At 38.1% G+C, this 12,335-nt stretch overlaps 1 protein-coding gene across 2 annotated transcripts in view; it reads right to left on the bottom strand.

The window, feature by feature from the left end:
- rngtt (RNA guanylyltransferase and 5'-phosphatase) overlaps positions 1-12,335 on the bottom strand; it is a 63,264-nt gene that overhangs the window by 34,480 nt on the left and 16,449 nt on the right. For both annotated transcript variants that reach the window (XM_026318051.2, XM_026318052.1), the window contains exons 9-11: positions 11,430-11,565; positions 8,747-8,818; positions 1,082-1,246 (exon numbers count right to left, since the gene is read on the bottom strand). In XM_026318051.2, coding sequence (XP_026173836.1) covers positions 1,082-1,246; positions 8,747-8,818; positions 11,430-11,565 — 373 coding nt within the window. The remainder of the gene's footprint in view (positions 1-1,081; positions 1,247-8,746; positions 8,819-11,429; positions 11,566-12,335) is intronic.

A 12,335-nucleotide genomic window follows, 5' to 3' on the forward strand; every position in this document is an offset into this window, starting at 1 on the left:
ATAGAGCTGAGAAAGGTGACTGAATTACCATCAAAATGCACTTTACATTTATTCTTGGTATTATTGAGCAAATTACAGAATTGCCAAGAGCTAGACAATGTCCAACAAATTGCTTTACCTGTTAACTCACATAATGATGTATACCAGCAGTGTATTGTAATGCAATTTTTCCACATGAACATACTTATATCCTCTGCCACGCATCCACACAGGCATACATAAGGACTGGGAGGAGGGAATCAGTGGAAGCTTAATACACATGGGGGTGCCTGCAGCAGAGATTCATAGATATGGCACAGTGCGTGTGTTTGTCGGATCAAGAATATACAGCACGTCACACTATACACAGATAGTTCCTGAAGTTCCTAGTTCCTAGAAGTATTACCCAAGAACAATTACTTTATTGGGACTAGGGGGCACATTTGGATTAAAACGAGTTACTATAAAGATTCCTGGATATCTGGAAAACTTCCTGCATTGAAAAAGCATTAAAAAAAAAAAAAAAAATCAGTAAAATCTGAATCAGTGACAAGGTTCAACCTTGGCAGAACCCAACATCCACCAAGAATATGCTTAACATTTGGACAAAACTCTCACTCCACACTACATAGACCTGATGAGGTTTAACAAGCAGCAGGACCCAGCTTCCAGCAATGTGGAAGACCCCAAGGTATTGGAAAGAGAGTTTTCATAGAGTGGATGATAAGGCAAATTTGCCTTCTCATGCCATTGTAGCAGCACTAAGCAGCAACCATACACTATGTCTTGAGGTCTGATTGGTCTCAGTGGATATAGGCCCAGCCAGCAGGCCTGACTCCAGGAGGGTGCCACACTTCACTAATCAGCAAGATACTGCATCTTACATTAGATCCCAGTACATAGATAGCTTTCATTTGCTCTTGCACTAGCTACTCACCTGGGACCAATTTACCCTGGAACATCCCACAAAGAACTGTTGCCCTGAAAACCACAACTTACAAACTTCATACGCAGATATGATATTTAAGATTTGTGATTCAACTGTCGCATTGGTGATGAATAAAAGGATGAAAAGAGAAAAGAACACCTCTAATAATTTTACCTTGCGTGATGCATGAATGTCAAAGAAGGGCTTATTCCGGACACTGAAGGGCTCCTTGGTTTTGTCAATCTGTCCAGTCTTCATCTTTTCCATTCGGGGAGAAATGATCTCCTTTTCTATGCATAACAGCCGGATACTGAAATCACACTGGCCAACAGGCTGTCCCTGAAACACACACATAAAAAAACCCCACATCTCTTACTGTAACCTAGTATGTAAGTCACTTAGATATGTATAAACATCATTAATACACTTATCTGCACAGATCAGGAAAAAACTTGATCAATATTAATACAATCAATAAATCAAAATAATACTCTCTAGAAAGGCCTTTACATTAAGTTGTGCAAGTTCTCCAGTATTACATTAATAGCATACATCTAATACATCTCACAATATTTTCATAGATATTTACCACCATTGATGACCTGCCATTTTAGTGCCATGGCAACACTATTCATGTAAATTATTGTGAAGTAGAGGGCTAACAAGTTAAAGATTAATAATTCTGCAGTTTTGCTGCCTTTTCATATTTTTTTCCTGTTTTATATAATATGTGAAACTCCATTGTCTCTTTTTAAACTATTATCTGATATTTTAATGGACCAACTGATTACTCTGTCAGAAAAGCAAATAATTACCAATCATGAAAATAACTTAAGGTTGTCGTCCTAATTATGAACATAAATCCTTGGCATGTACAATTACATACACATAGCATTTGTATAGGCAACTGCAATTTTCTGCAAGCAGGTATAAATTATAACTTATGAGTGAGTAGTACTGTATGAAGATATATACTGCACAGTTAGCCCTGAACAACAAAGGTTTAATATCAATTACACTCAAAGGGATATCTATGTCAGAAGTACTTAAATCAGTTGTTTATGTGTCAATACTGCTCCCACTAGCAGTTGTTTCTCCAGCGACACTGTAAATGCAGCAGAAGGAGGTACCACTCTCTTTTAGACAAGGCCCTAAGGCAGAGCCAAGGAGCAACTAAACCCAAACAAAAAAAGTCATAATCAAACACATGCAACACTGATCAATCAAAATCATTTCACTATAAAATTACAGGATAACAATTTTAAAATAAAACAGTATTTTTCAGTGTATTACAAGCTCTCCTCGGTGGACCTCAGGGCTCAATATTAAGACCTTTAATTCTCCATTTACTGTATGTTAATCATCTGGACTTAACCATCCTGACCTCAGGCCAGGACAATGCTTTCAAATGTTTTGTCCCATCAGTTGCACAAGGAAAGTTATTTCTTTCTTCTTACAGAAAGAGAAAAATAAAAAATAAAAAAAGAATTGGGCTGTTTAAAAAAAAAAAAAAATCCTAAAAAAAAATCTATTCAATGCCATAACGTTATGTTAGTCAACTAACTAATTACATGATGACTAACAGAAAATTAATCAACAACTATTTTTATAGTTGAAAAACACTTCTCAAAATCAACGTACTGTTGCAGTTCTTGGAGGTTCCAACATTTTTCTTCCTACATGGAGCCATATAGCCTTGTTTTTAGCCTTTGTAAAAATGTTGAAATAAACTAGAAATATTTGTGAAACATTTTTACCTTTATTGTTCCTATACCAGTGGGTTATCAATCAGTCTTTTCCCATGTATACTGAAGGGCACTGAGCAGAAAGGAGTGATTTGGGGGCATTTTTATTCTACTGTTTATGTTTGGTAGAGGCCACTTTTCTGTTGAATTACTGCAGAACTGAGGAGGGAAAGGTTTCTGTTCACGGTGAACGAGGAGGTGGATGACCAATAATTACTTAAGATTAGGTGCAATTAGGAGACTGTACTGTCTTGTGAGTCATACAGATATTTAGCAAAAAGAAAAGGGGATCAGATAAGTATACAGCCTTATAAAAGCAAGTATAATAGAAAACCTAACCAGTACATGTTCGACCTACTTTTCACATTTAACCACTGGAAACTAAAAATGACCTGTTGCGCTGTTTTGTTTCTTGACTAAAAAGAGCAATTTAAAAAAAATAAATAAATAAACAAAACGCTGTTCACTGATCCTTTGAAAATAAAGGAAGTTGGTGGTCCAACACCAGCCAAATATGAATACTGGTAGTTTGTTATTACTCCAATGGGATGCAAATGTTGCCCTGTGTATACTTGATGAAAAAGTAGGCAACTGTTTGTTAACACTATAAAAATCTGATAGTTGAGCAGAATGCTATGATTGTTTATGTGACTTTGTCTCTGACTCATTTAATGCAGCCTTAAGAACTCTGTAACTGCAATTCAGCAACCACAAATACAGTCACAGGCAAAAGAGTGACTAAAGACTCCTTTAGGCATCACTTTGAGAACTCTTTTTTTAATGATAACTGCAGTAAACCACACTATATTCTTCTGGAGCAACAGCTGGTATCATGTCCCACACATTCTGCACCATCTGTCTGCTGTGTCATCAGGACAGAACAAGATGTAAGTGTGGATGATTCAAGGCATGTGCTGTCCACGCCTGTCCAACAGGAAGACACAGCAGAGGAGAATCTTGTTAATCCAACATTAGTGGCAATCAATTATGACAGTGAAACTACCCTGCCTTTTTTTTTTCTTTTTTGCAACGGTTTGATAGAGTAATGTGTCTTGACAGTACACCGTAAGTGTGAATAGTGTGATCTGGTGGCTGCAATTTATTTTGTTTTCACTGCTCCGTATTCACTAATTGATTTAACTAGGCTGAATTCACAGTTTCAACAGAGCATAATGCACAATTTCTGACAAGAAAGAGCAATGAATAGCTGATCTTTGAACAAATGTCTTGACAAGCACTGATGCCGATCATGCAAGTCATCCCAGAACACTTCTGTCTGTATAGTACAACCTCAAAATGCAAAACATGTACAGTAAAGCTAAAAATGTCACACAAGAACATTAATATGCAGTCAGTGACTTCATTGAATGAGGAAGTACATTTTTCAGAATATACAGTAACAAACTAATAATCTTTGGGTTTTGGGCAGTTAGTCTGGCAAAACAAATTAAAGAAGGCACCTGAGACACTGATACAAATTTTCCTCAGTTTTCTGATGATTATTGAAGTATTTCTCGATTAATCAAACTCATATCAATTGATCAAGAAAGGGTAACTTAAATGATAATGACAATATGAACTAATTACAGCCTGACTGATTTCAACTGGTTCCAGGTCCTCAAATGTGCATACTTGTTTTTATAATGGCAAATGAAATCTTTTTGCTTTTAATACTAAAAAGCCCCAAAAGTCAAAAATTAGAAACATCTTCAATCCAGTGAGTCAAACATAAATCCAGAATTAGCTGAATTGCTTGTGGATTTAGACCTCCAGACACTAACAATAAATCGATGACAACAATTCTCATCAACATATAGTACTGAGATTATATATGGCACTCTCTTTTTAAAAAGAAAAGATCAACTAAAACAACATGAAGCAGTCGTCCTTAAACAATAGTCAGCTCAAAAAAAAAAAAAAAAAAAAGGGTATAAAGTGGTCAGAATACCACAGACCAATAAGGTGCAGTTCTGTGTATTACATAAGCCCCTTTATGGGCAAACTGAACTGAGTGTATAAAGAATCTATATATAAAAACACATTAAATGTTAAACACCAGAGAGCTGCAGAATAAGAAATAACGCCTTCTTCAATGTGATATTGAAGGATGAATTTAAAAACAAAATCAAAAACAATATTGAGAATACTGCTGAAAGCTTTTTGGCTTTCTTGGATAATTTCAGATAAATTATATTACATGCTGTTGACAAAATCAGTCAACAGATGTTGAAGAATAACTAGACTGTTTTGGGTCTAAAACTGTTTTCAATGTCCACACATCCTCCTCCTCACCTATTCCCATCTTACAAGCCATAAGCAATTTTTTTTGAGGCATTATTAAAGCAGACAAAATATGCTTTATTCCAAGAGGGCTTTAAACCTGGCATCATCAGTTATTGTTAGGGGCTTGGTTATTACACCTGAGATGAGAAATGCCTTCAATTAAAGAATTGCTCTATATTTTTTCTGTGATATTAAGCAGTCAGATCAATAAATGAACACGATACCTTTCTAAAGACAAACATTACAGTACATAAATTTGGGGCTGATCCAAAACCAAAAGTTTTTGCTCAGTAAAACCTTTGGCAAGTTTTTGATCTAAATTTTAACTAATATTTGAAAGAGTCTTCACCCAGAAAAGAGCCTCCTGCTCCTACAACTTTCCTTCGCAATCTTCCACAAGTTCCTTACTTTAATACTTTAAGAGTTGAGATTACTCTCTATCCCTGGCTTTAGGCAACAGTATATTTGTGTCTAAAAATGTAGACTGGCAGGTTGTAGGCCACAATTTATGATGATAGTCTATCTAGTAATACCCCTGAAGCCTACTTTTCCTGCTCCTTTGAGTCACTTGTATTGGCTGGGCTTTTCTTTAGCTGCAGTTCAAAAAGAACATAAAAATGCATCTCCGCATAGAAAAGAACTGCCAGATCAGTGAGGATCAGCAGAGTATAGGGAGATGAAAAAATAATTTGCAGAAGAGAAAAAGAAAAAAGATTCATGATTATTTTTACTTCAAATACTGAATATATTTTATTAACATCTAATGATTAATCCAATAAAGGTATAAGAAAAGGAAATAACATATTTTGGCTAGACTGTGCTAAATAACTGCAGTAGTAGAGTAAGGGTTCATAACTGGTACGTTAAGTACATTAGAAGTCTAAGTATAAGCTACAGAGCACAACACTGCCCCATGTAGAATTGTCAAGCCATTTAGTTTTTAAATAAGGAGCATTACTTTCTTCCAAGCTACATCCATCCATTATCTATACCCGCTTATTCCTAACCAGGGTCACAGGGATCTGCTGGAGCCTATCCCAGCTCTCTTTGGGTGGAAGACAGGTGTACACACTGGACAGGTCACCAGTCCATCACAGGGCCACACAGAGACAAATAACCTCACACTCTCTCCTATGGGCAATTTAGAGTCACCAATCAACCTGTGGGAGGAAACTGGGGTACCTGGAGAAAACCCATGCAAGCACTCCACACAGAAAGATCCCTGATGGGTTGGCCCAAGCCCTTCTTGCTGTGAGGCAACAGTGCTAATCACTCGGCCACCATGCTGCCCCCAAAGCTACATTTTAGCACAATTATCCACATAATAACTGCATTTCTTTAAATAAGAAAAAGTTTACTCTCATCCTCATGCTTAGCCATAGAAATGGAGGGGGAAACTGATGTCACATCAAATTGCAGATAAAAGTCACATCATACTGGTTTGGAGGTGGTGTAATCTATGAATGAATAGATAAGGCAACTGAAGTTTACTGTAATGTCACTGTTAGCCACTGGTGGCTATTGCCAGCTAGAGACCAATAAAACCTCACCAGTGTTCATCAACTCTCACCTTTTTGTATTTGCTGTGAGAGTGAAAGTCATTATCACCACTGGTGTACATTAGAAGTTAATGAACTGCAGAAGTACGCATTTTAAAAGATTCTGTATGACAGCAAACCGCTGGTGAGCTGTAACCGCAGAGGAGCACTTCATCAGGGCAACAGTGAAAGGAGTGATGCAGCCCAAGGACTAGTGTTAGGATGGAAAGACCTGCAGAGATACTGTACCAGCAGGCAAACATTTCAATAGCAGGTAAATGGAGCTGTAAAACAGTACATACCTCAACAGATAAGGTTTTCACAGCAAATGTTTTAGGCACTCAGCTGTTTATCTGACTGAACCAATTATCTTGTCTAATTCTGCACCTAAAGTGGGATTATTCTGGCAAGATAAAAGATAGCAAGGTCAATCAAAGTGTCAGGACATAGACAGTGATGTCAAACTCACACCTCCACAGTTTATTATTTCAGGATAATAGATGTCTGCAGAAACTTGAAAATTAAGGACATATATGTAATTTGTTGTGCTTTCATCGCATCTTGTCAGTTCCCCCACTGTGGGGGAACTGACAGTGACTGACAAGCAGAAATAACTTTCTAGGAAGATTAAAAATACCACTGTTTAATACTTTGTAAGAAGAGCATAAAGATTCACTGCATGTCTCAGGGTGATAGTAAGGGTCAATCTGATAGGTGGTTGAAGAGGTAGAGTACTGTACACATCATCACTCTTAACACCCTGTAGAGTAACTAACAATATCAATGGCTCTGACATGAACAGTGCAATATACGCTGACATAACTCCGATAATTCATAGAACAAAGTAAACTCTGACCCTTCATACACAGCTAAATCACCAATTATGGAGAGAAGACACACAATTCAAAGTGCACTCTAATCAAAACCATCCCAGTACTGTGCCTCATCCGACTTTTCCCAAACAATAAGGTGTCACATTAGGCCATGGGCCCAGCAAGTGATGTGTTCTCCCTCCTGCTGTATTTCCATCCTCAGTCTCAGGATGGAGGCTCGGTGCCACAGAGAAGACCACCACTAATAATGGTGCAGGCTAATAATGTCCAGCAGGATCAATACAACAGCACTATACTGATGGCTCAGGGGAGTCATGTGGAGCTGAAAACCTCTGCACCATCTTACAAAGATGTGCCCTCACCACTGGAGCCTTTATTGAGCCGCTTGTCTGTGTGATCCTATGATCGATCTGAGAGACACACAAACATAATGGCCAAAGTAACTCCTCCCTCTCCCTTCATCCCAAGGTATTCCTCCAGGTTTTAGAAGGAAGACAGAGCAGGCTTGTGAAAGGCAAACTGTAGGCTAATTTCTTTCTGTGCCTACTTGCTTGCCATTAGCAGCATGCAGAACAGGTTGAAGGGATGGATGAATTCATTTACAGTTCAGAAAAGTGTTTGCCTTGTAATGTAGTCCTCAGGCTGTTCTCAAGAAAAACAGCCAAGTCAAAATAATAGAAGAAACATGTTATTATACATATACAAAAGAATCATTCATTCACAACAATGGAGCAATACCTGATGTCCAACAGACAAAAATGGATCATTAGGCTCACTTCAACCCAATAGAATCATTATGATGAAGGGATGTTAAAGGTTAATTTTTAAGGCATAATAATTTTTTGCACAAATCCAAACTCCTAAGTGATTATCAAAAAAAATTGGCCAATGTGGCTCAGCAAAACAAATTTCAGTAGAAAACTAAATAGTCAGCATGGGTCTAACAGAGTTCAACCCCCAGTTAAGAAAAGCCCAGTGCGTGACAGTGTAAGGGGTCAAGCAGAGCCATGCTCTTCCTTCCAGCATGGAGACTGACAAAGCACTGTCATGCCTGTGTGAATACTACAGAGCCTGGAAGAACACTGCCCCGGTGCCTGCTATAGCCCTGAGGGAACTCAACTGGGAATTAGATTTTCAACTTTGAGGGTAAATAAATGCCATTCCACATCAATGCTTTTTTCCTGATGTACAGCCAGCGCCTTGCTCTGATTATATATGCTGCAAACTGCTGAAAGACTACAACCGCAAAATATATTTCCTCTGCTGAACCTTGTGAAAAGTAAATAAAGAGGAGACAGTAGAAGGAACTGCTGATGGAGTGTTTCCAGTGTTTCCTATGCACTGTTCATTTATTCTGTCTGAAATCTTGGTCTTGCAGACTTTCAGGAGTGGCAGGTCTAAGAAAAGACAACACATTCCTAAGTGGATTTGGCTACTCACATTGAATTTGATGATGTCATATATCAAATAGCGGGGGACAGGCTGCCCATTCACCTTGTCGATGATCATCTCCTGCAGATAAAAAGCCAGAAGTAAGGTCAAGTGACAGAGTAGAAAACAGTTATTGAGAAAAAAGATATACTGTATGTTTGAGTAGAGACGAGATACAAAAACATATACAAGGAAAAGTCATCAATCTCAATAGACTTATTGTCAGAGAAAGTGTAAATGGTGCCTGTTTGAAAGAAGTAGGGACACTAGGGGTTCAACACACTCTTGGGGATGTACATTCAGAAAGGGAGATGCTGTGGGTTATGAGAGGAATAGCAAGCAATTAAAGAAGAGTGTGTGTGTGTGTGTGTGTGTGTGTGTGTGTGTGTGTGTATGTGTGTGTGTGTGTGTGTGGTGGGCTTTGGTGAAGAAGGACATGAAGCAGAAATAGCACTGTACATCCATTATGCAAGACTCTCAAGATAAGAGTCAAATGCAGTGCTGGTGCAGGACACCCAACAGACACATGACTAGTTTGCACAGCAGTGTTACACAAACAAGGTGCTGTGACAGCATAGATGTAAATGTCACTACCATACTACATTTAAAGAACTATATTTATTGTCTTTGCCCTGATTAAATATTTAGGTAACTGCTCTGCTGCTGTAAATGACAGATAAAGGAGAAACAGTCAGTTAAAGCATCAGCTATTACACAAAAACTATTCTTTGGGGGCTCAAATACTCATATCTATTTAGAACAATAAACATGGCAGAGACAGGAATATACAACCCTAATTCCAAAAATGTTGGGTGTTATTGAAAATGAATCTCCCTAAGAGAATTTAATTATTTTTGATCCTCTGAGTCATGCATTGCTACAATTGTGTTTGGGACAAGCTGACATTTTAACAGTACTGAGCACACCAGATCAAGCTGCAATTACTGAGATTGATCCAAGTTCCAGGGCCTTCACTATAATGGTCAATTCAGAGGTGCTTATTGTAAATACTGCAATGTGGTTGCCAACATTCCCGGCACAACTGATTAATGCACCATTTTCATTTAATTTCCTTCATAATGTGGCCTCAGAAAACAATTTTTCTCTACTCACTGACAGAGTTAGACTATTGCTGTGCTGAATGTTGGTAAACTCCATCCCTGTTAAGCTGAATAAATAATAGGTTTTCTGAGGTACTTTAATTTTCTGTTATATGCAAACTACAATATTTGCAGTACACCTAAAGTAAACACATATTTCTTTTAAAGCTGCACTGAACATAATTTGTTTTCAAACAGTCAGACAAGATATGAATACAGTTTCTTTCTGTCTCAACGGAAAAGCTAGTCAGGGCAGGGACTAGTAACATCCTGCAGTCTGTACTTCTATCATACTGTACCATACATACCATATCTAACACCTTTAAACTATTCCTAGTGTTTTGGTAGACCAAATGTCAAAATCGCCACACATACACACACTCTACATACAAGAATTATTTTAAATGTGATCCTCTACTGGCTGATATGATTTTACTTTTCACAGAAGAAAACCAAACATCAACACTGGAATGCCAAAACCAGACTGTCTTTGGCAAGACAAGCAAGGGGACTGAATGGTGGGCATGCAGTCAACAGTAGGAGTGACTGGAGCGAAGAAATGATGTCATTCCGAAGGGCTGCTGTCATTATGCATCTAGTGCATTGAACCATTGCACAGTCAGCCAGCCGCGGATGAATACATTAATGTGACCAAAGGAGACCGCCAGGAATTCAATCTGTACTACGTATTCATTCAATACTGGAACTCAAGTTGATGTAAAGCTCATTAAATGTACAACAAAATGGCAGTAGAGACAAAGAGCAGTGCCTTTAGGCTAAAGATGAAACATATCAGAAGCTGAGCTTCTACAGGGTTCACCATAAACAGCCAAACACAGCCTCTCTAAACCGAGCCACAAGCATCAACAGATGATTTAACACAAGTCAAAACAAACCTCATAGCAATCGGCAACGCGCCTTCGCCAGAACAATAACACAATGCAATTAGATGACCTGCCTAAGTGAGGAAAGTAAATTCATCGCATCAATCAGCAAGTGTCAAGCCAAGAAGAACACATACCTATTTTACATAAAATTGCTAAACTTGGACCTAACAAAACCAGGAACAAAACAAAAACACTGACAGGAAACTTATCTCCAGCACTGAAATACCAAACACAAACACTGCCAGGCATTTATAATCAAATCTCCTGTGACTGCAGCTATTTCCTCGCCTGTGTTTTCAATTCAGGGAGCGGTATAATGACTCATGCATGTGCACCTGCTGTTGGGGAGAGCTGGTACCTGTGTGACATAAACCACAAAAGCATGGCAATGAAAGTCTGTGCCTGGTATTACAGGGTGAGGATAAGTCCCTGACCCCTGCCGCCACCCCTGGGAGCATGGTGCTGAGAACTACCACACAAACCAGACAGACACTGGAAAACATTTCACGGACAATTCCTCCAGGACATGGATGTTCTTTTTTCACCTAAGGTCTGGCAACTGAAGTCAATTATCTGTAAGACTGAGCAGCAGGTATTAGAGATGGAGGGGACATGTAACTTCACCCAAGAGAAGAACTGGTCAACTTACAGGATTTTCAAGAAAAGCTAGCATGCTACAATAAAATATTAGAAAGAATAACTCACCCCATCCAAGAGAGTATTCGATAAATGGACACGGGGATCCTTCCTGAAGGGAAACTCTAGGTTTGCTATGTGGAAGACAGTGTTGTCCCTGTCGATCATGAACACCTCATTTTTTCCATTGATTAACATCATGTACCTGTGGAGAGAGATCATTAATCCTTATATTGTAGTAATTACAAAACAGCAAGGTGTATTTGTGCTGGTCGTAAGATAAAAACTCTCGAACAATGAGCTGATCATTATTCCTGCTATCTCCAAAAATCTTTAAACAAGGTCAAGAGCTCACATATGTATGAATAATCTATTCCATTTTTACTACTTTTCTGCTAATAGATTGCTCTAAATATTACACTTAGAATGTTTAAGTTGTTATAAAACTAAATATTCCAAATGATTTATTATTGAAATTGATGTCTGTACCTGACATTTGTCCAGGTGACTAACCAGTAGTCTTGTCACATGACTGTACTGGTGGTCATGCACATAATAAGAAATTAGAAAAATGCATGTTTGTAGAATTGACTCAATATGTTGATTCTTCTCCATTTCAGTCATCATCAGCTATTACAACCTTTTAAAACACTCAGAATTGCTCTGCACTAATTCAAGTCCTCCACTCAAACAACGTGGGCTATAATTTACTGCAATTATTTTATTTTAGAATTTAATATGTTAATCATACTTTAAAGCTGAATTGCTGTGAGTAAAAAAGGGATAACACTTGAGATTTGGGCTCCACTACAAGACAACAAAGGCTCTAAATAGCTCTAATGTGCAAACTAGTTGAGCTGAATTCAAATAAAACAAAAGGTGAAGGCATTGGAGCTTTTTGTGATGTTGGAGAAAAGATCAACAACAGAGAAACCTGCTAATTACAACACTTTACCAAAGCAATATCATATCCTT

The sequence above is a fragment of the Mastacembelus armatus genome, chromosome 24, assembly GCF_900324485.2.
Source record: "Mastacembelus armatus chromosome 24, fMasArm1.2, whole genome shotgun sequence".
Lineage (NCBI taxonomy): Eukaryota > Metazoa > Chordata > Actinopteri > Synbranchiformes > Mastacembelidae > Mastacembelus > Mastacembelus armatus.